Source organism: Panthera pardus, unplaced genomic scaffold (assembly GCF_024362965.1).
Source record: "Panthera pardus isolate Hobbes unplaced genomic scaffold, ASM2436296v1 HiC_scaffold_2, whole genome shotgun sequence".
Classification (NCBI taxonomy): Eukaryota; Metazoa; Chordata; class Mammalia; order Carnivora; family Felidae; genus Panthera; species Panthera pardus.
In genome coordinates, this window is record NW_026526765.1 from 129,429,489 (window position 1) to 129,456,342 (window position 26,854).

Here is a 26,854-nt window from a genome sequence, read left to right on the forward strand (position 1 = left end):
GTTCATTTATTTTGGGGCCCCTGGGTGGCTCAGTCAGTTAAGTGTCCAACTTTGCCTCAGGTCATGATCTCATGGTTTGTGAGTTCAACCTCCACGTCAGGCTCTGTGCTGACAGCTTGGAGCCTGGAGCCTACTTCAGATACTGTGTCTGAATAAATAAATGTTTATTTATTTTTTGAGAGAGAGAGTGCACGCACATGTAAGCGAGGGACGGGCAGAGAAAGAGGAAGAGAGAGAGAGGGAGGGAGAGAGAGATTGCAAGCAGTCTCCACACTGTCAGTGGCAAAGCCCAACATGGAGCTTGATCTCATGAACTGTGAGATCATGACCTGAACCAAAATCAAGAGTCAGATGCCTAAATGACAGAGCCACCCAAACACTCCTCTAATTTCTTAATATGTGCATTTATGGCTCTACACTTTCATCTCAGAACTGCTTTTACAGCATCCCATAGCTTTTGGTAAGTTGTGTTTCTATTTTCATTTGCTTTGAGATATTCTTGGACTTCCCTTTAGATTTCTTCTTTGACCCACTGGTTATTCAAGAATGTGTTATTTAGTTTTCACATATTTGTGTAGATTTTCTAGCTTTCCTCATATTGCTGATTTCTAGTGTCATAGCACTGTGCTCAGAAAAGATACTCGATATGATTTCAATTTTCTTGAATTTCTAAGACTTGTTTTTTGTCCTATCATATGACCTATCCATGAGGATGTTCCGTGTACTTGAGAAGACAGGTCAAAACCACCACAATTCCTTGAGAATAAGGCCTGTTCTCCTCCCTCTAGTACTAAGAACCTATACCAGGAATGTAAGTTGTCTTTAAGTCTCTTACCAAATTGGAGAGAAGGGAAGGGGGTTGGGTAAGTTAAAATGCCACACAATTCTACCAAGATTCAACTGTTCCCCCCTTCCTTGATTAAACATTTCCCTGGTTGCTGTAAACTTTTAATTAATTTCTAGAGTTCCAATTAAGCTGATTCGGACAGGTTTTGCCAGTGTACTTTCTGCTTTTGTGTAGGGATGGGCTTCTGGAATTTTCAACTTCACCATTTTTTGCTGACACTACTCCTAGACCGTTTACGTTTAATGCAATTCTTGATATGAATGAATTTATGTATACTATTTTATTATTTGTTTCTCTGTTGTCCTCCCTCTGTTTCTTTTTTCCTGCATGTTTGGGTTATTTGAATTTTTTTTAGTATTCCATTTAAATGCATCTATTGTGGTTTTAACTCTTTTTTTAAGTGGTTGCTCTAGAGATTATGGTATACATATTTACCTTTTCAGGTCTGCTTCAAATAGATATTTTACCATCTTAAGTGGAATGTAAAAGCTTACCACCATATAGATTCCTTTGTTCTCCCTTTTTTACGTTGTAGTTTTGTTATTATGTAAACATACATTGAAAGCACCATCAGAAAATGTTATAATTTTTTCATAAAGCATTTTTAAAAATTTTTTTGAGGGAGATAGAGCTTGCATGTGAGCAGGGAAGGGGCAGAGGGAGAGAGACAGAAACTTAAGCAGGCTCCACACCCAGCACAGAGCCCAATGTGGGGCTTGAACTGACAACCCTGAGATCAAGACCTGAGCCATGATCAAGAGCGAGGAACTTAACCAACTGAGTCACCCAGGTGCCCCTCAACCATAAAATGTATTTTAAAGAACCCAAGAGCAGTCAAATAATTAATAATAGAATGTTAAATTAACCCAGATTTTGCCATTTCTGTTGATCTTCCTTCATTCCTGGTATTTCAAGTGAACTTCTGGTATCATTTCCCTTCTGTTTGAAGAAGTTCTTTTAGCAATTATTTTAGAGCAGGTCTAATGTCAAGAAATTCTCTTACTCTTTCTTCATCTGAGAATGTCTTTATTTCACTTGCACTCCTGAAGGATATTTTTATTGGATATAGAACTGTGGGTCTATGGTTTCTTCCTTCCAGCACTTTAAAGGTGATTCCATTTCCTTCTGGCCTCCATACTGAGATTTCCTTCTCTCCTTCTGATGAGAAATCTGAAGTATTTTAAATTAAATACCCTATAAATAATATGTCTCTTTTTCTGCAAGACTGATATTACTTATATATTATTTATGATATATTTATATATTACATGTTATTTATATATTATATATTATAATAATATATAGTATTATGTGTTATATATACATATATATATACACACACATATATAATGAATTTCTTAGGAAACTGCCAAAATGTTTTCCAAAGTAGTTGTATCATTTCATATTCTTGCCATCAGCTTAGGAGCATTCCAGTTGCCCCATGTTATCACCAACACTTGGCATAGTTGGGTAAGTTAAAGCTTCTCCATTTAACTTTCTTAGTAGATGTGTCATGGTATTTCATTGTGGTTTAATTTGCATGTGTTTAATAATTAATGATGTTGAGCACTTTTCATGTGCTAACTTGCCATCTGTATTTTCTTTAGTGAAATGTCCTTTCAAATCTTCTGGCCATTTAAAAAAACGTGTTATGGGGTGCCTGGGTGGCTCAGTCGGTTAAGCGTCCGAGGCTCAGGTCATGATCTCGCGGTCTGTGAGTTTGAGCCCCGCGTCGGGCTCTGTGCTGACAGCTCAGAGCCTGGAGCCTGTTTCAGATTCTGTGTCTCCCTCTCTCTGATCCTCCCCCGTTCATGCTCTGTCTCTCCCTGTCTCAAAAATAAATAAACGTTAAAAAAAATTTTTTTTAATTAAAAAACAAATAAATAAATAAACGTGTTATCTTCTCATTATTGAGTTGTAAGCATTCTTTATATACAGGAGTCCCCCCTTCTTTGTAGGGGATACATTTCAAGACCCCAGTGGGTGCTTGAAATTGTGGATGGTACCACACCCTATATATAGTTTTTTCCTATCCACACATACCTATGATGAGATTTAATTTATAAATTAGGCACAAAAAGAGATTAACAATACTAAATTAGAACAGTTATAAAAGTATACTGTAATAACAGTCATGTGAACATGGTATCTCTCTCTCAAAATATCTTATTGTACTGTACTCACCATTTTTCTTTTTGTGATGATATGAGATGATAAAATGCCTATGTGACAAGATAAAGTGAGGTGAATGATATAGGTATTGTAACATAGCTGTAAACTACGAATGATACATCAGAAGGAGGATTATCTGCTTCTGGACCACACTTGACCACAGGTGACTGAAAACATAGAAAGCAAAACTACCGATAAGGGTTGACTATTCTATACACAGTTCGTTTTCGGATATATGAGTAATACGTGATTTATGCATATCTTCTCCCATTGTATAGCCACCACATTTCATTCACTTCTGTTTGGCTTCCCCTCCAAACTCTGCCTGGTTCCATTCCCTGTTCTTTCCACTGATACCATCCTGCTTCATCTCTCCTGGATCATCCTCCTACTCCATAATCTTCTTGCTTTCGCACTTGCATAAAGTCTTAGACTGGACTATAGTCCAGCCTGCAAACAGGAGCCAGTGAACATTTAAAGATGCACACTGGATATTTTCACTTCCATGTACCACATTGTTCAAAGGCCCTCCATTCGCTTCACATCAAGCCCAAGCTTCTGACAGAGGGCCCCAAATACCTCACCTCAGCTGACCCCTGTTGATCTTCCTGTTCCCATCTTCTAGCATTGTCCTCCCTATCCACCATGCTGCAGCCACAATGATCTTTTCCCTCAAACACACAGCTTATTATTGTCCCAAGACCTTTACACTATTCTCTCTGCCTGGACCAAATCTAAAGTTTGCACACCAAATCTAAACTGGCTACCTCCATACTGTTTGACACCATGCCATTTTATTTCTCTGCAGAATAGTTATCATATGATAACTCATATGATACTCTCCCCATTGTTTATTACCTGCCTCCACTAGAATAGGAATTTCATGACAGCAGGAACTTTGTCTTGTTTGCTTCCATATCCCTAGTGCCTAGAGCCATGCCTGGCACATCCTATAGGTTCAAACATTCTTGTTGAATGTCTGAACCAAATCATCTACCTCTGTACCTGGCACCTGGCCATAATGTCAATGTTTGCTGTCTGAATTTGTCAAGTAATCCATCCCCATGGCACCAGTGGTCAAAAAGCATTCCTGAGCTAGAAAGAGAGACAAAAGGTACACATGCAGGAAAATGACCAGAGAAAGTTTTCACAAAAGCCTAAAAGAGAAGATCAATTCCTCTAGAAGTGTTTTGGGCACTTTGAGACACAGTTGCTGTGTTCCTGGCTCTTACAAGGGCTTCCACCCAAGGGCAGCCTAATCTCGGTTGCTGGGGCTGTTAGGCCCACACAGAATGCTCATAAGGCAATTGTGCAGTGGCAGGCGCAGCCCAAAGGCCTTTACAAGGCCTGCTTCTCAAAGAAATTAGACTCTTTGACTTCCTCTGCTATTACTCTGCTCCTATACTTCTTGGCGTCTGCAACTTGATTTTCCCATCCCACAATCCTCAGGCTGGTGGGTCAGCCCTCCCATGAACTGAGGATAGCTCTTTGCTCCCACCCTCTCTCAGGCCATGTGGCACCAGGCCTGATGGATGAGCATGGCTCCTAGGGTACACGGGAAGTTTTAACACACAGTGCCACCAGTTTCTTCTCTTCATGGACTCTCCCATTGGCCTCAATGCTCCCTGAAGGTCTGGTAGGTAAGTGGTCTGAGGAGTCTCTGTGAAGAGCTTACATTGTTCTGATGAATCAAGATGGCTGCCAAGGCCGTTCCTGGAGCATGGGGAGGAGCTGCTTTCTTGAGCACAAGGCCCTCTCTGAATCCTAAGAGAATAGCAGTCACTCACACTGTCTTGGCCTGAGAGAAGATTCCATGGGGTCAAGACCCCTGCCTGGACTCTCAGGCACCAGGTGAGGCTTCAGCCTTCTATGTAACCAAGAGTAAACAAATTCTGATTAACCTCCTTATCTGAAGTGGAGACTCCAGATGCCAGGGACATTGGTGGGCAGGGTTCACTGGTGAAAGTTACCCTCTTTTTTTTTTTTTTTTTTTGTGGCAGGCACTTCTGGGAAGTGGCTGCCCAGGGTGTGGCTCTGTTTGTGGACTTCGTGGCTCAGGGGCAGCACAAGGCCCTTTCACTCCTCTGTCTACTGGAAATCTCACCCAGAACTCCAACTTGGTCCCTATGTCCTAAGGCCCTGGCCTGGAGCTCAGGAGGGAATGAGTCCAGAGGAGGATGAATCAGAGGAGCCACATAGCTGCTCAAGGGCTCTCTCTGATTTTGTTCTGTTGACATGCCACCACCTCCATTCCAGACTGGATTGGATAGTTGAAGCAGGAATTTTGTCTCAGGATGACTCTTCCTCTTTTTAGAGTGCCCAGGGCATTGCCTCATCGCAGCCTATCCCTTGGCCCTCATTCCCAGGCTAAATCTTCTGTGGGGCCCAAGGGGTTTGTTCTGGGAGAAACTGAGGGCCTGCCAGGGCCCACCTGGGTAGACATGTGTTCAGAATAGGACGTGAGCCTTTCTGGGCCATGATGCCAGCACAGGGTGGGAGGGTGAATAGATGACAGAGTCCTTGTTCTCTGGTCTCTCTCAGTAGTCATCTTAGAAAATGCCATCTCAAGGGGTGCCTGGGTGGCTCAGTAGGTTGAGCATCTGGTTTCGGCTTAGGTCATGATCTCACGGTTCATGAGTTCGAGCCCTGCGTCGGGCTCTATGCTGACAGGTCAGACCCTGGAGGCTGCTTCAGATTCTGTGTCTCCCTCTGTCTCTGCTCCTCCCCTGCTCACACTCTCTCTCTCAAAATAAATAAAACATAAAAAAAATTGAAAAAGATTAAAAAAAAAAAAAAAAAGGAAGAAAAGAAAATGCCATCTCTGTCTTTGCCTGCTCAAAGGCTACTGACCAGGAAGCAGGTGCTTCATTTACGAGGTGACACCTGCCTATCTGCCTTAGCCAAAGTCCATCCTCAATTCCTGCTCCTGTCCTTTAAACCTGCATTGACCTTTCTTCCTCCCCTAGATCATTACACCTCCTTTCCCAAAAAGAGGGGTAGGGAGGGTCTGTTAGCCAGCAGAGGGCGCTGCTGCCACAGGGTCAGAGCTTCCAGGGGTGGGAGCTAGGGTAGCCCAACCACTAAATCCTGGGAAGGCAAATGGACCTCAGGGTAGACTCTGGTCCTGCTGGACAGCAGCAGGATTATGGTTTGATAGACACGCCCCATCCAGCAGTGGAGGCACCCCTATCCAGCCTTCCCTGCCTGTCATGCCCACACACCCAGTGTCCAAAGGGCAGGGCCCAGGAGTCTTGGTGTATTTATTGCTTCAGGTTCTAGCTATGGTCACTGGTGACCTGGACAACCTGACCTGGAAAGGCTATGGCCTTTTTAACCTCCTGCCCTACTCTCTTTAGTTCCTCAGACTTATAACCCTCAGTTCCTCAGACTTATAACCTAGACAAAGCCAAGGCCCAGAGTCTGGCCTTGGCCCCAGTTACAGGCATACAAACTACATTAACAGAGTGGGGGGCCTCTCTACACTTTTCCCAGAATGTGGAATTATGGAGACCCTCAGAAGGGTACTGCTTCAACCCGTCCCACATCCCGGCCATCCCCAAATCCTGTCCTCTGATCCTGATCTCAGGTAGGTCCACTTTTCTCAGTCCCTATGGCCATAGCCCTAATCTGCATAGATCAAAGGGGCTGCATCTTGTCCACTGCCCTGCCTCCAGTACACTGCAGGGTCCCAGGCCAGGGTGAAGCAAGTCAGTGCCTGGGGTGCCAAACTTAAGGAGGCACTCACTCTCAGGGTCATGCAAGTATAGAGTTGGCCCCTGAAAGTGACCGCTTCCTTATGTTTTGTGGCCTAAGAGACTATTTCCCTCATCTTAGTCCTGGTGTGCCCCATGCTTCATCCTTCATGGCCGTCATGGCAAGTTTTCTAGAGCATAGGTCGCTCCCAGCTACCCTCACAGGGCCTGCCCTAGAATTTACTTTAACAAACATCTGACGACAGATCCTGGTTCTCTAGAAGGAGTGGAGCCAAAGGTCCTTCCCTGAGGATCCCCTGTCTGCCAGGATAAAGTCCAGACTACTGAGTACATTTGCGCTTCTTTGTGGTATGGCCTCCACTGGCTGGTCCAGCGTCAGCTCCTGAGGCAGCCACGTGAAGCCATACTGCAGGCAGAATCTGTCTTGCACCTCTGAGCCTCCAAGCTTTTCCTTGGGCTGTTCCTGCATCCTGGAATGCCCTCTCCCATGGTTAGCCTATTAAACTGACTCATCCTTCAAGGCCCTGATGAATGGCCCATCTTCAGAGCAGCCATCTGTGGACCCTGCTAAGATCAATAGCTCCTGTCTCAATACCAATCTCTGACCCTTTGTCTACTGCTCCAGGTATCACACACATCTGTCATTCTGCAATCAGCAGTGTACATACTAAGTGCCTACTGTTTGTGAAGAGTGTGCTGGGTGCCGGGGAGGTGGTTCTGACTATAATACTTGTATCCTCTACCCTAGGAGAACATCCAGCTTAGTGGTGGGAACCACAGCTGCTCACTTCTAAATCCCCTGCAAGGCCAGCACAGGCAAAGGGCTGAGCAACATTCCATGACCTTCAGAGGCCCCCAAGTCTTCAGCCTTCTGGAGGTACTGCTCCACCAAAAGCAAAGTCATACATGTGCCCTCCAGCCCTCGTGAAAAGACATCTCCAACATTCATAAGGGTTCTCCAGGAAGGAAGAATGCCTTTGTTTACTGGGGTGTAGAAAGCTCCTCTTCACAGCACACGCTTGTCCATTTCGCCCCTGAGTATGGACGCAGCAACATTTCATGTTGGCTATACGACACAGTGACACACTCACTGTGGCTTGTTATGGGCCAAACCAGAGGGCAGACAGTCATGCTTTCTCCTGGTCCGTCCAGGCAGGTCTCTGCTGACTCTTCATTGCTCCTGCCAGTCAGCTGGTCAGTCAACACATGCTTTCCTGAGGACACATTCAGAGAAAGCACTGGAACCTTTCACATCTGGCTGAGGTCCTATCTAAGTTGAGGTCCTTTGTGGACCTACCTTTTAAGAGAGCAAATGGCACCCACCTATTGTTAACAGCCCTTTCCCCTTGTTCTGTGGCTGGCTGGCCCTTGTCACTGGACCCCCAATCTCTCAGCAGGGCTTAGAGGGCACAGGTCAACAAGGTAATGGGGAGCAGAGATCTCCTTGGAAGGACAGAACCAGACAGAAATGACCACAGCGCTGCTCAGGAAAGAAACATCCCTCCCTCCTTCCTCCCTATGGGGCACCCAAGACTTCCTGTGGAAACTGTCTCATTGCCAAGACCATCTCAGGGAAAGTGTGCACACTGCTGAGACGATCTGAATACATCATCCATCCATCCACCCACTGCCCATCCATCTCCATCCACACCACAATGGTTCACAGGGCATCTGCTATGCTCAGCCAAGGCTGGAACCTGGGGCTACTGGAGTGAACAGGATAGAGCACCCACTGGGCCACCCTGTTCTCTTGACTCATGCCCTACTTTCCTTATGTAAATATACCTGTAACTCAGCACTTGCTGAGTCCAAACCACAGAGACACATTCCTGTTATCTTATAGCTTGAGCTACACTGACTTTCTGAAACGTGACCTCAAATGGAGCCCAGTACAGACACTCTGAAAACCAGGTCCTCTTATGTCAAATTTTTTGGCGAGGATGAGGCTTTGGCTCCATGTCTTAAAGACACTATTTGGACTGGGCAGAAGACCAGCAATGGGTCCAGCCTTGGGCAACAGAAGGAGCAGACAATAACGTATTGGTCTGGAGCTTCACTAAACTGCTACCATGGTTGCCGGCCCCCATAGGGGGACCCCCCTCTCTGTCCTGAGCTTTATTCCCAGGGCAGCCCCTGCAGTTGGGATTCCCAGGATGAGTCATGATGGTCACCAGGGGCTGTGCTCAGAGCACAGGCTCCACTGTTGCAGCATTTGGAGTTTCCCTGGCTCTCTCCCAGACTCGAGGTCGCAAAAGCAAGAATTTAGGTGACACTACCCACCCAGACTCCAGGCATTACTTTGGTCTGAAAAGGCCAGGGAGGGTCCTGGACTCTGTCTCACCATTCCAAACTTCCATCCTTCGTGGCTCAGATCCAGGCCCAACCCACAATCATCCCTGGCCTGAGCTGCAAGCTCTGGTGAGGGAAGGAAGTGGCTGACCCTCACAGCCAGCATTCCTCTGTGATGACTACAGTCTGCTCAATGCCCAACCACCCCATCCGGAGGGCAGTTCTCAGGGGGACTCCCCCCACCACAAAGGGGCTTAGGCCTCTCCTACAGAGTGAGATCTCCTTTACCTGGGGACATCAACAGGACCTGACAGGGGTAGGGAGCCAGGAGAGATGGGCCCAAAGATCCCCTGGGAACAGGTCAGACGGCCACAAGGCCTGCCCTAGATACCTCTCACTCCATTTCTTCACTCACACAAAAAGCACCAAGACCCTCCCAGTGCTTAATCTTGTTCTAGACCTTGGAGATCCAGCAGGTTGCACTAGGCAAGCAGGGCTGCACCCTCCAGTCATGTAGGAAAAATCCTCCCATGAATAAATAAATAAAGTCCACAAAGGGGATAATTTCAGCAATGATAAGAGCTATGATGACAATAAAACGAGATGTGATATACAATGAGTGATACTATTGGGGAGCTCAGCCGTTTGAGGGGGCCTCCGGATTCCTCAGCCTCCACCTGCCTGTGCACAGTCCCTCCCACCCCTGCATGTACAGCCCCTCACATACCCCCACTCCACCCCTTCTGTGGGAACACCACCTGGGTGGGGGCTGGGGCAGGTGCATTCAGGTGGGGCTTTTCCGGGGCCGGTTTTCCCCAGCTCCTCTTGGAACTTCCAGAGGGCTACTGACCCGCGATACTGGACGGGCGCCCGTCCCCCGCCCCACGCCGCCGCGCGAACCTCAGCGTTCCCGGCGCGGTTCCCGGAAACTCCTCGGTTTCCCTCTGGCCACAGAGTTTGCAAGAAACCGAAACCCAGGCCCCGCCCCTCTGGCGCAGCCCCGCAGAACTCTGCGTGGGGGCTGGGGCCCGCGCGGGTGGGCCGGTCCCAATTGGGCGGCCCGGCCGGCCCCTCCCCCACCCGCAAAGCCTGGCGAGTAGCCTCTGCCCAGCTGCTGAGCACACCCACGCCTCCCACTGGAAAGCTTCGAGTGCAACTGGAGTCGCTGGGGCTGCATCCGTCCGCGGAGTGCCCCAGCGGGGGTGCGCAACGCGGCCTTCCCCTGCAGCGGCATGGAGGTGGGCGCCATTTCTGTGCGCCTACTGTGTACTCGCCAACCAGAGGGGCGAGAAGGAAGGGCTGGGGCGTTTACAAAGAGCTCTGCCCCCCCCCCCCCCACCGAGTGTTGCTAGCTTCAACGCCGGGTGGGGGAGGGAGTGATAATGGACCCAGAGCAGTTCAGCAGCTTGCCGGAGCTCACACAGCCTGGAGCTGCGGAGCCGGCTGAAAACCCTTAGCCCGCAGCTGGAGGCTGGGCAAGGGAGGAGAAGGAAGTGCCCTGGGCTGCGGCAGGTGAGCCGCCTGGCACGGGCAGGGCAGCCAGCTGGGGGGGGGGGGGGGGGGGGGGCGGTCCCAGGCAGCCACCCGGGCGGCACGGCTGGGAGGCTTTGCGTTTCTCCGCCCTCCCTCCCTTTCCAGGAAGCCGGCCAGCCTGGAGCCAGCCGTTTACCCCGACTCACCCCCAGTCGGGCCGAGAAGGAATGTGGAAGTTAGCCTGTAGGGCTTGTGCCCTCTCCCCTGCACGCACGCACACACACACCCTATATTAGGCTGGGGCAGCGAGAGCGTGGGTCACTGGAGGCGAGGGGCTCCAGATCAGGACTCGGCTTCCCTAGGGCGAAATAGGGGTGCTGATGCCGCCAGAAAAGCCTACGACCCTGCCAGGGGCAATCTAGGCGAAAGACAGTGGGCCCAGGCGGTACTGCGGGACCCATTCGTGGGGGGGGGGGGGGGGGGGGGGGGCGGGGAGGTTGCTGTTCCCATGCAGAGTCACTGTGGGACGTGGCCTCCAGGCCTGGCCTCAGAGCACCCTCCCCACCCCCGGCCCCGTCCCGGGCCCCACGGGGGCGGATGGGGAGCTGGGGCCTCTTTCCTCCCAACCCAGTGTTTATAAGAAATGAAACTGCACAGGGCATCAGCGGCAGCCCACACTGACACCCGCTCCTCTTCCGAGGTTCCGGAACAGTCCACAGCGCCGGAGCGATTCCTGGCCCACTCTTCCATCGCAGGACCCCCTAGCTGCAGCCAGCTGCAGCCTCCCACTCTGTATTTATGATTTTTGTAAGAGCACAACGCTTATTCTGCTGTGTCATGCAGCCTTTTTGCCAGATCCGTGAGAGGGGAGGGGCTAGTCTTGAGCCAAACCTGGAGTTGACTCAGAGCAGGAGTGCAAATTCATATTTGTTGAATGAATTAAGAAATGACTTTCTTTCTTCCAACTAGGCTCCTTTCAGGATGGGTGATGATGGCTGGATTCTACAAGCGTATGGATGCTTTCTGATGATTTTATGCCTGACTTGTGCTCTGCACTTCACAGTTTAGGACTGCCTGCCTCCCAGGTTTGCTGTGAAAATAGAGATGATAGCTGAAAGAGATTCTGAGCATCTCAGAAAGGCCTCCCTTTGCATCTGGAAGGCTGGAATGGAAGGCATGCTTGAGGTTCATTTGCTTTGGGGACTCTGGCTTTCTCCCTGGGTAGCATGCCCCACTGGGGCCCTGGATTCCCCTAGTCTCAAAAACCTGGCTAAAGCCTGACTGGGTCTGACCGGGTCCTGAGCTTTAGAACTAACTGGAACAACCCCCCTTCCTTAACCCCTCCGCCCCAGGGGGTGAACATTGTGTTTCTGAGAGCCTAAGGGAGGGGGCTAGGGACAGGATTGGTCAAGGGGAAGAGCCTCCTACAGGGGTAATCTTGCCGCCTCCGCCTCTGTCGCTATTGCAGAAATCACCTCAAAGGAGGCCCTGCCAGCCTAGAAAATTCCAGGGCCTAATACAGTGAAATTTACCCTTATTAAGTAATGGTATAGATGGGAGGCATTCTGTGAGACCAGAGCTAACCCCCAGCTAACACCATGTGCAGGTGTGAGGAACCTATTCAGGTCACTTGCAGAAAAATGCAGACTTGGTTTCCTAAAGGTGGTAAGTGCAGGAAAGGCAACAGGAAAGTTAAGGGCCAGGGGATTCTGAGGAGGGGAAGGACTTTCGTTTGGTAGCTTTGGTAGTACTTCATAGAGGACCAGATATTTGCTCTGAGCCTTAAAATGGAGACTGACACTGAAGTGTGTTAGGTAGGGAGGGGAAGGGGGAGAAATGAGATGGAGGAGGGAGGAGAGAGTGTTGTCAAATATCAGAGTAAGAGAGAGATGAGGAGCAAATGGAAGAAGCAGAGACATGAGAAAACTACAGAACAGAAATGCAGTGAAAAGTTCATGCATTATTGTTAATACGTGTCATTTGACTAATGTTTTACAATTTAGAAAGTTTGATAGTATATCTAATTTCCTCTTCATAATAATTGCACATGGACAGAGTGTCTCTTTTTTGTTTTTTAAGTTTACATTTTTGAGACAGAGCATGCTCGAGTAGGAGAGGGGCAGAGAGAGAGGAAGAGAATCCCAAGCAGGCTCTGCGCTGTCAGCAAGGAGCCTGATGAGTGGCTCTGTCCCCCAAACCATGAGATCATGACTAGAACTGAAATCGAGAGTCAGTCCCTTAAGGAACTGAGCCACCCAGGTGCCCCAGAGTATCTTTTTTACAGATGAGAAACCTGAGGCCCAAAGAGGGATGGTAACTTACCTAGGGTCACACCAGTGACAAAAGCACAGGAACCCAGGCTTTCAGACCCAAATCCTATATTCTTCCCACTGACCTCTTGTTACTGCCAAGGATAGGAGAGCTGTGGGAGATAAGGCTGGAATGGGACCCCTGGGAACAGAGTGAGCAGCGACTCAAATGTGGGGCTGAAGAGTCTGGGGAAGCTCAGAAGCTCCTGGTGGACATGAATGTTGGGAGGTCAACAAAATTAGGGGGATCATTGTAGTGCAGAGTCGCCTAGAGGGGCAGGCCTGACAGGGAGGGAGACCCAAGGGGAAGCTGTGGTAACAACTGTCTGGTCCTGGAATGTGAAAACACATAGATGCAGGGAAGGAAGACCCAGAGGACCAGGTGAGGCAAAGAGGAGAGGAGGACAGGAAAGACTTCTGGGAAGGAGCTAGAATTAAGAAGAGAGAAAGCTGCTGGGGGCAGTGTAGAAATGGGAGGCCAAGAGTTCTGTTTGTGTATTGTTAATCTGTGGTGGACTGGATTGTAGTGGAGTGTCCAGAAGGTTGTATTTGGAGGTCACCTGCCCAGAGGGGATGGCTGGAATGACAGAAGATGAGTATTTTGAGTCAAAGAGGAGAAAAGGGCTAGCCCTGAATTACTAGGAAAAACCTAGGGAAGACTCTGTTTTGCTTAGCATCATAGGGAATGTGTGATACATTTTAGAATGGTACTCAAAGAGTAGTTACAACAAAAACTTGGGGTACTTAAATGGTATAGTTTTACTTCACTGATTTGTAGTATAGCACCCGCAATCATGATAAGCAGATTCTTACAGGCTTCAAGATAAAATAAAAGTTAAAAAAAAAAGTCAAAGAGCCCTTCAAAGATGTAAAGGACAATTTCATCAGTAAATTCTAAACACTGAGGAATTTCTCCTAAGCAAAAAAATTATTGATGTGGGCAGAGATTTAATTATACAGTGTTGTTTGTATTAGGAAAATATGGAGGGGCACCTGTGGAGCTCATTCTGTTGAGTGTCCAACTCTTAATTTCGGCTCAGATCATGATCTCATGGTTCATGACTTTGAGCCCTGCATTAGGCTCCATGCTGACCATGCAGAGCCTGCTTAGGATTTTCTCTCTCTCTCTCTCAAAATGAATAAAATTTTAAAAGTTAAAAAAAAGGAAAAAATGGAAATAACCTAAATGTCCTCTATTAGGAGATTAATGGATAGATTTTTATTTATCCTTATTAGAAAATAATATATACCCACTACAAATTATATTGCAGAAGTACATTTCATGACATGGAAAGATATAGATCCACATATACCTGATTATCTCTGAATTAAAATAAAATTGTTTTAAAGCACTTTTTACAGTTTCCTAATACCTTTAAAAGGGTCATATTGGTAAATTTCAGACACAACATGAGATGCAAACTTCCTTTCCCTAATCTCATTTTGAATTTTCCAGTGGCCATATCAGGTTCTTAGGGACAGGACAAGCATCTGCACAGAAAACAGACTTCACATGTCAGGAGCCACTTGCTTTCAGCTCTTCTTGTTCAGCTCTTGATCTCTGTAGTGGGTTCCCACTCCATCTGTCACTTAAAGCACCGCAACCCTTCTTCCCCTTCCTCAGCTTCAGCATCTTCCATTTTTCCATTTTGCTTAATACCCAGCTAGGCTCATTCTTCCGAGCTCCTTCTGCCTCTTTGCCTCTCCCACCTGCTGCACCCACCACTATCTGGGAGATGGCTCTGACCCATTCTTATTGGTCTCTTGGGAACCAAGCTTGGTGTTAGTCACAGCATGAGATTCTGGTGCACCAGAATTGGATCAAGCCAACCTTTCCTCTGTAGGAGGGAGGCAGGAGAGTGACTGATGGGTGCAATACTACATCAATGTCTATTTATAGCTTGGGCCACTGCAACTGGGTGCTGCTGTGGAGGGGGAGCTGGGTGAGAGTGACACAACTAGCCCTGACAGGACAAGCAATTTACTTCTGAGTCAGCAGCTTTGGGGAGGTGAAGGAAGGAATCTGCTGGGCCAGAGTTCTGGATGGAAAACTCAGCTTAGCCTCTAGGAGTACAAGTGGGGCAAGGTCTACTTGAAAGCACAAGAGTTAAGAAGCTGCCTTTCCCAAGGGACTGGACCTGGGCTCCCCAACTCTTTGGCCAGATCATGGCTTTGGCCATCTCTAAGCAATTCCACGTCCGTCCCCCCCCCCCCCCCCCCCCCCCCCCCCCCCCCCCCCCCCCCCCCCCCGCCTAGAACCTGTCTAGGCCAAGTGGAGACAACATCAATGCTACTACTAAGGAGCTCCCATGTAAGGGCCATGTGAGGCTGTGGAGGTGGCCGAAGGCAGGAGTGCAAGGAGGAAAAGGCTCCCTGAGCCCTTCTCCAAATCAGCAGTCCGAGTTTCTCTGAAACACTTCTTTATCCTAAGGTCAGCTGTAGGGCAGTCCCAAGGATGTAGACCCAGAACAGGGAGAGGTGCCTGTCACAGTTAGGTTCTGGGTAGGGACCTCAAAAGCAGCATCTGCTGCCCAGGTGGGGGGCATGGTGCTTTACAGACATCATTTCTATGTCACCGTAAACCAGCAAAATAGGGTTTCTTGTTATTTTCTAGTTGAGGAGATTGAGGTTTCCAGCTGTGCCAACAGCAGCAGCCACACTGGGATTTCCTCTCCTTCGGTGGCCCCAGGCAGCACCCCAGGCAGAGTAGGCTTTCCCTTAATTCCCCAAGGCTGGTGAGTGACCAGGACGTGGGTCACCCCTCAAGAAGGCGTAGTATGAGGGCCGAAACCCTTCCTTCATTAGCAGGCTTGAGGAACCAGGCTAGTTTACGGGGATTCAGTCCCAGTGTGTCCACTCTGAAGAGGACGGCAGGTGTCCGGGTGACCTCCTCACCTGCTTTCAAAAGATAGACGTTCCCAGGGAGAGGAGGGTGAGGAGATGGCCACAGGAGCCAGCAGTCTGGAAGAATGCGGAGTGAGGGGAGCAACTGCGGGCCGGGGGCGTTCGGCTTTCCTGGACAGCTTTCTCCCGGGCGAACCGGTGTGTGTGTGGGGGGGGGGGGGGAGGTGGGGGGAGTGGGAGCGGACAGGGCGGGCCCGCGGTCGCCCCAGGGCGGCGGCGCCGGGCCGGAGGGGGTGGGGAGGAGCAGCCGCCCTGTACTTCCCCTTAGCCGCTAGCTCTACAACAGCCTGATTTCCCCGAAATGATGGGGCGGCGCTGGCCAATAGGCGTCCTCGCGGCTCTTTAGGAGGCGGGGCTGGGCTTGGGTTGGGGGAATCCCGCTAAGTGTTTAGATTTCTCGCCGGCGCCGCTGCCCCGGCAGAGCGCGCCACTCCTTCGTCGAGGCAGGACGTGCGTCCAAGCCCGACCGAGCAGAGGCCAGTGGGAGCAGTGCCAAGCCAAAGCCAGCCGAGCCCAACGGCCCCTCGACCCGGGCATCCTCTGCCTTCCCGCCGCTCCCCTCCGGAATTGCGCTCCCCGCGCCGGCACAGCTGCCCCAGCCCCGCCGGGACCTTCGGGCGCCGCTGCTGGATCGCGCCCGTTGCAGAGGTGAGCCCGCCTTCGCTACGGGGGGGGGAACCGGTGGCGTCGAACAAAGACGCGCGGGGCTCCAGGAAGTGGGGGCCGGCAACCCCAGCCGGGAGAGTCGCGGGCACGCAGCGTTGCCTGGCCCCCGCGCGGGCTCGTGAGGGCGCTGGAGGAGCGGCGAGCGGCAGCGCGGGGAGGGCGGGCCGCGGCGTGGACCGCCCACGAGCCGAGGTTGCCGGCGCCCGGCCGCTGTCGCAGATCTGTGTGCGCGGAGCCGCCGGGGCCTCTGGGTGGCTCGGTAGGTTTGTCGCGCGCATCCACGAGCGCTGCTGGGGACTGGAGTGTACGTCCGCGCGTGGGCGCCCTGTGCTCCCCACGCGGGCTTTTGGCGGTCCCAGCTCCGCACCCGGGCCTCAGATTTTAGGCTGTACGTGCAGGTGTTGGGGGGCTGGGGCTTGCTGCCCTGGTTGGCTGGCAGACCTGCTGGGGCTACGGGAAGAGGCGCCACAGGTGTTCCTTCGGCTTCTTCGCGGAGGCGGGGAGCCAGGCAGGAGGGGCAGAGGCTTCCCGGCCTCTGCACTGTGGCTGTCTGAGAGCGCGTAGAATAGATGGGATGGGGGTTGGGGGTAGAATGCTAGGTGACTGCTTGCCATTAGGGAAGGTGCACAGCTAGTGGCAGCAACTCTAGTAGGGAAATTTCTTGGCGTCAACCAAAAGAAGCCTCTCCCTTCCACAAGGATTTGAATTTGAGGAGGAAAGTCTTGGTATTAAGATATCTTTGTATTTTATCTGTTTTTCCTGCACATAAATCCTGAAACTATCACTTGCATGCCTGTCTTCTCCCAAGTGTTTAGAGGAATGTGGGGGAAGGGGCTGAAGTGTTTTTGCCCAAGACGCTGAAAATATTTGGAGGGCAGTTTTATTCCAGTGAAAGCCCCCTCCCCTGTGATTGTGGTGCCTGGTGCTTGGCTCAAGGCTGGGGAAAGTAACTGGCTGACCTGAGGGTGGGGAGATTGGGCAGGGTAGTGCCTCGGGGCTGCTCAGCAGACTCCAAACCGGAGCCTCTGTTTTCTCTTTACAGCCAACATGCCCATCACTCGGATGCGCATGAGACCCTGGCTAGAGATGCAGATTAATTCCAACCAAATCCCAGGGCTGATCTGGATTAATAAAGTGAGTGTAACTTTTTGGGTTTTTCTGCTACTATCTTAACACATGTTCTTTGGGGGACCAAAGCTTCAGATGCAGCTCAAAAAGGGAAGTGATGGGGAGGAGGCATATGTGCTTCCCAGTCGGTCCTGCATGCAGGGAGTATGCAAGGGCCAGTCTTGGGTCCCACTTGCCCGACTTGTGCCTTCCTCCCTTCTTTGATATGGACACGACAGACACCCACGTGAGGGCAATGATGGTTTCCAGCAGGAGGACTCTCAGCATCTGCAGAGCCATCTGGTCTCTTCTGAGACCCGTATAAACACCCAGCATTCTGCAGGGTTCCAGTCAGAGAGACAGGAGACAGAGAAGTGGGCACTGCTGGCAACAAGACGGCTGTTTCAGCAAGGGACCCAAGAATTAACCTTGCACCATTTGCCCAGGCCCAAAAAACCTCATGCTTGTGCACAAAGAGCAACACAGACTCTGCAGACTTAATAGTAATAATAAAAATAATGATGGCTCATGCTTATTGCACACTCCCTATAAGCGAGTGTGACACCACGCTAACAATGTGACTTACATTGTGTCCTTTAATCCTCACAGTAGCCCTGTGAAGTAGATACTATTAATATCTCCATTTTCAGATGAGGAAACTGAGGCACTGAGAGATAGATAATGAGATCATACAAAAAAGTGATAAAGCTAAGATTTGAATCCGAGAAGTCTGACTCAAAAATCTACACTGTTAACCACCAGTAATGATAACAGTGAGACTTAGTCCTTATATTTGTCACTGTGATTGCTCATTTCACAGAAGAGAAACCAGTGAGGGACCAAGAGGTACAGTGACAGTGCCAGGGTCACACACATAGTTAGCATCCAAGTCTGGCCCAGGGGTCCCTTAGGTATATGGCCAGGATCTGGTGGGCAGGAGCCAGTGGTTCCAGGTGTCCCAAGCAGCCCCTATCTAATGGATGGAGTTCTCACCTCCATGTTGGTGCTGAAAAGCACCAGAGAGCATCCTAAGGTGCTCTATATGGGTCCCAGCACATCTGTATCAGGCAGAGGGAGATCTCTGCTGAGCTGATGTTGCCACAGTTCTCAGAACCCAGAGCCCCTTCTGAGAGATCTAGAGTGGTAGAGTACTCTGTTTAAGCCATTCTCAGGATGGGTCAACCTAAACCAGATGTCAGGGTGAAAAGGGGAAGTCAGCCTTTTCCCAGACCAGGGTTGGTGGGGTTGTGGGGGGTGGTGCCGGGCAGACTCATGCTAAAAGCCTATGGCCTCTGAGCTGACACAGCCTTGTATATTTGTGTCTATGTGTGCCATTCAGGAGGAGATGATCTTCCAGATTCCATGGAAGCATGCTGCCAAGCATGGCTGGGACATCAACAAAGATGCCTGTCTGTTCCGAAGCTGGGCCATTCACACAGGTGTGTGCCCTGGTCTCCAGGCCTGGGGGGGCTGGGGCAGGGAGGAGACAAGGGGAGTCACTTCTGTTAACACAGAGGCCCTTCATTGGGGTCTCTGAATTCCCTGAGATGGGGTACAGAATTTGGGAGTGAGCACGGGGCTGACTTGTACTTTTGGGGAAAAAGTTCATCGTTTCAGCAAGTTCTTAAAGGAACTTGTGAAGTCAGTATCTTAGAAACTGTGGTTTCACAGAGTTTGTGGCTGGATTAAAGTTCTCCTTGGCAAAAGCAGTTGTGAACCTGGATAATGAAAGAGACCCAGGCCTTCCATTTTCTTGATGTTTACCAAGGTCCCGGCCAAAGGCCCATCTGGTTGGCAGCCTCCTTTTATCCTTGAGTGTTGGGGTTCTTGGTCCATCTCAGATCAGTCAGCACACTTATCAGTAACTGTTCTTTGGTGCCTACTTTTTGCCCACTCCTGTGTTTAGAAATATCACATAAACCCTAGTCCCTACTCTCTGGCTGCTGACAGACCAAGCAGGGAGACTGGGCCTGGTCTAGGACCAATATAGCACTTTTGGACATATGGGCCCTCTAGTGCTTCTGGCTGGGTCCTTCAGGAAGGACCTGCAGGATGTGTTTGAGCCAAGCCTGGGCATTTGAGAGCCCCCAGGGCCTGCAGAGGGTCACCCAGGAATACCTGCTATTTGGCCAGTTTGGATTTCTGGCAGCATGAGAGCTTAGGGGTACTGTCTCCTTCCTCCTTCCAGGCCAGGGGTCGGCTGAGGATCCCCACGTATGGCCCTGACAGTCCTCTTCACTCTTCTGCCCACTAGGCCGATACAAAGCAGGGGAAAAGGAGCCGGATCCCAAGACATGGAAGGCTAACTTTCGCTGTGCCATGAACTCCCTGCCAGACATTGAGGAAGTGAAGGACCAGAGCAGGAACAAAGGCAGCTCAGCTGTGCGGGTGTACCGGATGCTCCCACCCCTCACCAAGAACCAGAGGAAAGGTATCCGAGGGCTTTGGGTCATCAGAAAGCTCTCAGGGAGGGTGGGAGGGAGGAAGAGGGGCAACTGGGGCTGGTATGCCTATACCAAGACTGACACAGCCTATCTGCCTCACAGAGAGAAAGTCCAAGTCCAGCCGAGATGCTAAGACCAAGGCCAAGAGGAAGGTGAGTGTGGTCCTAAGCTGCTAGTCTTTGGTCACCCGGGAGTCAGAGTGGACAATGGAAGAAGTGCCATAGCAAGCTTGGGCCTAAGCTTCTTTCTCCTGTTGCAGTCATGTGGTGACTCCAGTCCTGATACCTTCTCCGATGGACTCAGCAGCTCCACCCTGCCTGATGACCACAGCAGCTACACAGCTCAGGGCTACATTGGGCAGGACTTAGAGGTTGAGCGGGCCCTTACTCCAGGTGAGGTGGGCCCAATCTGGCAGGGGACCAAACAGGTCATTGGGATGGCTCCTTCTCTTGGCTATAGGATGCATTGTGCTTGTGGATGGTGGCCTATTGGAGCAGGATGCAGGGTTGGGGATGCTGGGTATCTTGCAAACTAAGAGAGCACACAGTTCTAACGTGTGGTTTCTGCTGTCCTTCAGCCCTGTCACCGTGTACCGTTAGTAGCACTCTCCCTGAATGGCACATCCCAGTGGATATTGTGCCAGACAGCACCAGTGACCTGTACAACTTCCAGGTGTCACCTATGCCCTCCACCTCTGAAGGTTTGTGCTTCTGGGGCCTGCTTGCCTGACTGTTTGGGTCCTGAGAAGGATGTCCTGAGGGCAGGAAGATGCTCAGAACTCCACCTGGCATTAAGTTGCCTGTGCTGTGCTAGAGAAAAGAGGGAATGGGGGCCAGGGGCTGCATTTTGGTCTAACATTGCTAGTTTTCCTGGCTCTTCTGCAGCCCAGTCTCTGAGGGTGAGGAAGGAAGCAAGGGGGTGGGAAGAGGTGTGGCTTCAGGGTTTGGGAGGCTGAGTCACTAGGACAATGACCTGTTCTGGAATCTCCGTGGCAGGCAGATGTCTGCTGGGAGGTCAGCGTGTGGGGACATGTGAAGGGGCAGGGGGATCTGGCAGTGCTGGAATTGCTGGGGAAAGCCTGGCTGACTGCCAGCCAACCTCTCTGCTCTTGCCCATCCACAGCCACAACAGATGAGGACGAGGAAGGGAAATTAACTGAGGACATCATGAAGGTAAGGCCCATTCCACCCTGGGCACTCTTTTGAAGTGGCGGCTTCTAAGGAGAGAGAAAACCACTTAGAGCTCACAAATCGGAGGGTAGGCAGCTGCTACTGTGACCTGGTTGCCTCCATAGTCCTACAGGTGCCACATCCATGTGGCTGGGGACCACTGCCCTCCTTGGCTGGTGGGAAAGACACTGTGGAAGTGAGGATGGGAGGGAGGCCTGATTTCTGACAGGCTGTACTGGAGCAGGCTTTAGGGCCTCAAACAGCTCTGAGTCAGCTGTCATCAGCACTGGGTCCCTGGCCTGTGTCTTCCGCCCCAGCATGCCCCAGACCTGTTGCCCTGTTAGTTAGGGAAATGCACATCAGGTTTTAATAATCACCCTTTGGGATCTGTAATTCGATGGGGTTTTTCCTTTTTCTTTTTTTTAAAGCACATTATTTAAGCAGGTTTTTTTTTCCCCCTGCTTCAATTTTAAAAGTGAATATAAAAAGTTTTGCAGTAGTGTACCCAGGCTTTGTTTCATCAGCATAGACAACCTGAGACATAGCCATAGCTCTATCTCTAGCTTTTCTAGATCTCTTTTTCTTGAATCACTATGCTAATCATTGCTTTAAGCCACATTCTCAGTTGGTATGTCCTTACCCAGTTGAGAGGGAAAGTCTTAGAGATTCTGTGCCAGAGGGTAGATGTGGCAGTGTGAGTCCAGGGCAGACCCTCACCTCCCAGGTCCCTGTCCTGTCTTCATTCCATATCTGCATCCATCTGAGAATGTGAAAATGGCCAAGGGTATGATCCTGGCAGGGAAGCTTCAGCTCTCTGAAGGCAGGGCCACAGAATGAGTCTGCCCTGGAAGTAAGCCAATGGCATTTTGCTCCTTTGTCCCAGCTCTTGGAGCAGACAGGATGGCAGCCGACAAATGTGGATGGGAAGGGGTACCTGCTCAATGAACCCGGGGCCCAGCCCCCGTCTTTCTATGGAGATTTCAGCTGCAAGGAGGAGCCAGAAGTTGACCGCCCTGGGGGTAAGAAGTCTCTGGATCCACTAGATTTCTCAGAGAAGGGAGAACCATGCAGGGGGTGGGAGAGGGCTGGAGGGCTGGGCTGGGGAGCAGCAGAGGCAGAGCACCTTTCTTAAACTCTTCTTGGTACAGACAGCTTGTGAGTTGGCTGTTGCTCCCATGCACGCAGTTTGCTTAAAGATGAGGGGGGACCCTGTTGCTGTGGGTGGACGGTAGAGGCTGCTGTGTCTGGGCCTATGGGGATAGGGCTGGGGGGTGGGAGGAGAACACTGCACTCACCCTCCATCCTTATACAACTTTCTTCACATCTTCTAGGGTTTATTGGGCTGATAGCTTCCGATCTGAAGAACATGGACAACAGCTGGCTGGACAGCCTGTTGACCCCAGTCAGGCTGCCCTCCATCCAGGCCATTCCTTGTGCACCGTAGCTGGGCCCCGGTCCCCTCTTACTCCCCTGAGCAAGCAGGACCTGTCATCATGGTAGCTGTGATGCAAAGAAACAGGACTCCTATGGGCTCCTTGACATGGCAAAGTATGACCCCATTGCTGAGCAGGGATGGGGCCTCCCTCCTTGGGACAGTGGCCTCTTGGGGTCTGGCAGGCCGGGATCTGGGCTCATCTTGTGGGATAAAGCTGGCCCTGTCTCCTGGGAAGATGGGGTTCTGAGATTGATGTGTCAGGTGGAGGTCTCAGCTAGGAGTCAGCCTCCAGCTTTTCCCCCTAAGCCCAGCTGCCTGGAGAAGGTTCTGCTGTCACTGAGGTGGCCCGAGGGAACAGACCAACGACCTCAGAAAAGCACAGCACCAATCCCAGGGCTGGCTCTGCACTAAGAGACAATTGCACTAAGTGAATCCTATTCCCAAAGAACCCCCTCCCTTCCCAGCTGAGCCCTGGGGACTGTTCCAAAGCCAGTGAAATGTGAAGGAAAATGGGGCCCTGCAGGACAGTGCTCCCTCAGCCTCAGAGGAGCTCCACCCTGCTCGGGCTGAGGGGCTTGGGACAAAACTCGGCACTTTTTCTTGTGGACCTTGCCACGTTTCTGATCAGAGGTGTACACTAACGTTTCCCCCAAGCTCTCAGCCTTTGTTTATTTATATAGTGCCTTGCCCTGTGCCCACCTGCCCCCTCAGGCGGGCCCCAGCAGCCCTCAGCAGGCCCTGGGAGGGAAGTGTGAGTATCTTGGTGTGATTTTTAAAATTGGAAACGCCTTGTAATCACTAAGTCATGTGTGACCACATATGTACATGTATGTAAATATGTACATTTGTCTTTTTATAAAAAGTTCATTGTTTATAAGAGGTGTGGCCTTTTATTTAGATATAAATTGCAAATCATTTTACTTTTTGTAGAGATATTGTGATGGACTCATTCTTGGCATCCTGCCTGAACTTGACTTAGGGGTGAGCAGTGACATACACCAATGCAAAATCCTTTCAGTTATGTTCACAAAGAAGATGACAGGAAGAGGGGACAGTCATGGCAAAGGGACATGCTCATATAAATACATTCACTTGCCCTTGGCTTTATTGCCGGGCTGTGAGTTACTGGGGCTCCAAGGCCTGGGGAGTGTTAGGTTTTGAGTTCTGAGTAATGTGCCATATAGTATATGTCCTGGTAAACTCAAATGCAAGTGTACTCAGATGCTACTTCAGAAAGTTAACAGTTGGTAGGTATAGAACAGTCATGGACAGTCACAACAGACCCCAGCCCAGAACAGGATACCAAGGCCTGTTGTACTGGGCACTACCTGTCTAGTTTCTGCAGTGATGAAAATGTTCTCTCCCTGTACTGTCCGATATAGTAGGCAGTGGCAAAGTCACATGTGCCAACTGAGCAATGTGGCCAGTGCGATGAAGGAACTGAATTTTTTTTTTTTTAAATTTTTTTTTTTTAACGTTTATTTTATTTTTGAGACAGAGAGAGACAAAGCATGAATGGGGGAGGGTCAGAGAGAGGGAGACACAGAATCGGAAACAGGCTCCAGGCTCTGAGCGGTCAGCACAGAGCCCGACGCGGGGCTCGAACTCACGGACCGCGAGATCATGACCTGGGCCGAAGTCGGCCGCTTAACCGACTGAGCCACCCAGGTGCCCCGGAACTGAATTTTGAATTAGTTAAAACGTAAGTAGCCACATGTGGTTAGTGGCGACCTTATTGGACAGTACAGACAGATACTGGATTGGGGGCAGATCTGAGAGGGAGAGGCTGGAGTGGCTGGAGGACACTAGGGATGGACTTGGAGCCACTTACCTGCCAATTCAAGAATATTTTACTATTTTGATGGCCAACAATAACTATCAGTGCTGAATACCAGCTGTGCAGTGTATTGTAAAACAGGTCGATGCACAAATGTGTTAGGAAGAGTTTGGATGACTACATGGAACACTTTTCCTTTCTCCATGTCTCTTCAAGGTTCTGGCTGAGCTTATGCACACAAAATCTCTATAAGGAGTATATATGATCAGAACAATGTTTCTGAAAACCATGGGTTGAGAACTACTGCCATACGGCAATGCCTCCTTCAAATAAGGCCCAAATCAAAGGAATGTCTGAAGGTGAAAGGTCTGGATTTGGGCTTTTCTCATCACCACGCCCCCTCCAACCAGTCCCTGCCCTGGGGGATAAGCAGTACCTAGCAGTAAGGCTGGCCAAGGGAAACTAGCTGGTACCACTATCAACATCTAGGGAGTGAGGCCATGGCAGTAAGGGGGTTGCTCAGGGAAACCAAGCCCTGTGGACACTTCTCCATACTCTTAGTCCCAGAAATTGCTTGGATTTAGATCCCCTCCCTGGGACCAGCCCTCTGGAAGGAGTGTAACAGGCCCTTGGTAGAGGAGGAAAGCTGAGTGAGAAAATGATGAAAAAACTAGAAAATAGGCCAAGATCAGTCTAACATGTTCTGCAAAGCTCAGGAAGTATTGTTGCCTGATCTTGGACATGCCCTGTGAGTAGCATGTGGCCTCCTACTCAGTGGGCCTTTGGCTTGTGGATGTCTAGAGAGACCCCAATTTCAAGCCCAGTGCATTAGAAGATCCACCTGGATTTTTCAAGGGTAGCTTCACCTGGGGACAGAGGAATGGATGACATGACCTTTCCCAGCTCCTCTGAGGCCCAGGAGTTGGGCTTACTGAGGAGAAGTGGATTAAGGTGGCTAGCCTGTGGCTTCCAACTGGGGCCTTGGCAAGGTCTTTAAGCAGGTGGCTCTTCTAGCTAAGGATGTCTGGTTTAGTGTGAAGCCAGGTACAGTGGACTAAGGAGCAATGGGAGGGAAGAGATGCAACCCAGAGCAAATAGCAGGGACTGCTTCTGACTTTTCTACTCTCCTCTCATCCTTCAACCTAATCTCTGACTTAGAGTAGGCAGTGGGTATGTTGAAGTCCCAGGCTGTGGAAATCTTGCAAGTTCTAATATGTGAAGTCAGTCCATCACTTAAAAGTTAACAAAATGGGGGGCATCTGGGTGGCTCAGTCGGTTAAGCATCCGACTTCAGCTCAGGTCATGATCTTCGAGCCCTGCATCAGGTTCTGTGTTCACGAGTTCGAGCCCCGCATCAGGTTCTGTGCTGACAGCTTAGAGCCTGGAGCCTGCTTCGGATTCGGTGTCTTCCTCTCTCTGCCCCTCCCCCGCTTGTACTCTGTCTTTCTCTCTCTCAAAAATAAATAAACATTAAAAAAAAAGTTATCAAAATGGGAGAGGAGTTCTACCCACTGGCTTCCAATCTCCAAAGTCATGGCAGAGTCCTGACCTCCTCTAGCTCTTCTTATCTCAGGAGTCCTAAGTAATGGGGACCAACTCCTTGAAATGTCTAAGGAGGAACCCCCAAACTCTACCCCCTCCCCATCACAAGGGAGCTGAGTTCTGGGGACCAGGCCTGGAGAAGTGGTGTGGGATAGAGCCAGACCTTCCAGGCTGTTCCATCACACCCCAACACGGACATCACCCCTGCCCAACAGGAGAAACAGTAACTGTGATGGCAGCTGACACCAACTCATTAGCCAGCCAGTGCCCGAATGGAGCAACATCAGTATAATCTGGGCCAAATTTGGGCATAGTAATCTAAGATTATTCTAAGGGTCTGCCATGCTTTTGTGGCTCATTCCTGAGAGTTTCAGTCAAAGCATTAATGGTGGAAACTCTTGGCTAAGGAAGGTAGGAGGTCATTGGAAGATCTGTTTTGTTGGAGTTGTGATGACATTGTACTTAAGGACCACTTTCCATTGGGGTAAAGTGGCAAACCAGGGCTTGATCATACCAGCTATAACTGCCAGGTCTATGGACATTCAAGGGCATTTCTGGTTAGTCACAGGCATTTTCTTGCCTTACTCCGAAGGGGTCACTTTAATTGGGCTGGTTTATTCATTTAGTTCACTTGGCAATAGGAAGAGAGAGGCTAATATGCTAATCAGGGAAGACAAATGCAAACCATCCCTTCTTGATATATCAGTTTTCAACATCTGTCAGTGGGCTGTGTGCAAGATAAGCACTTACTCAGATCTCTGGAAGCTTGGAACAGGGACTGCCAAAGACAGAAATGAAGTCCCAGGAAAAGTCTTGGGCCTGGTTCAAGGTGGAGTCTTTTCCTCCGGGAGTGATGCCCGCTGGTTTGTGGGGTTGGGTCATGCCCAGGCTGTCATTCTCTGGGACCGTTTGGTCTTATTTCACATTATTTGCACAGATCCAAAAGTCCTCTTGTTAGCAGGGTACAGGTTTCCTCAGCAGCCCTGTGGAAGCACCCAGGAAGCCTT

The 26,854-nt window shown here is 50.1% G+C and overlaps 1 protein-coding gene and 1 long non-coding RNA gene across 2 annotated transcripts in view; one reads left to right on the forward strand and one right to left on the reverse strand.

Annotated features, from left to right (window-relative positions):
• Positions 1-10,969, reverse strand: part of LOC128778323 (uncharacterized) — a 48,025-nt gene extending 37,056 nt beyond the window's left edge. Inside the window, exon 1 of the long non-coding RNA XR_008423900.1 lies at positions 9,780-10,969. This is a non-coding gene — a long non-coding RNA (uncharacterized LOC128778323). The remainder of the gene's footprint in view (positions 1-9,779) is intronic.
• Positions 10,970-16,084: 5,115 nt separating this feature from the next.
• On the forward strand, positions 16,085-23,405 carry IRF1 (interferon regulatory factor 1). Its single transcript, XM_019422050.2, has 10 exons — positions 16,085-16,355; positions 17,416-17,507; positions 18,820-18,919; positions 19,735-19,911; positions 20,027-20,076; positions 20,184-20,316; positions 20,502-20,624; positions 21,047-21,096; positions 21,977-22,112; positions 22,425-23,405. Exons 2-10 carry the CDS (start codon positions 17,421-17,423, stop codon positions 22,535-22,537), a joined length of 969 nt encoding a protein of 322 aa, XP_019277595.1. The 5' UTR covers positions 16,085-16,355; positions 17,416-17,420; the 3' UTR covers positions 22,538-23,405.
• The last annotated feature ends 3,449 nt before the right edge of the window (positions 23,406-26,854 follow it).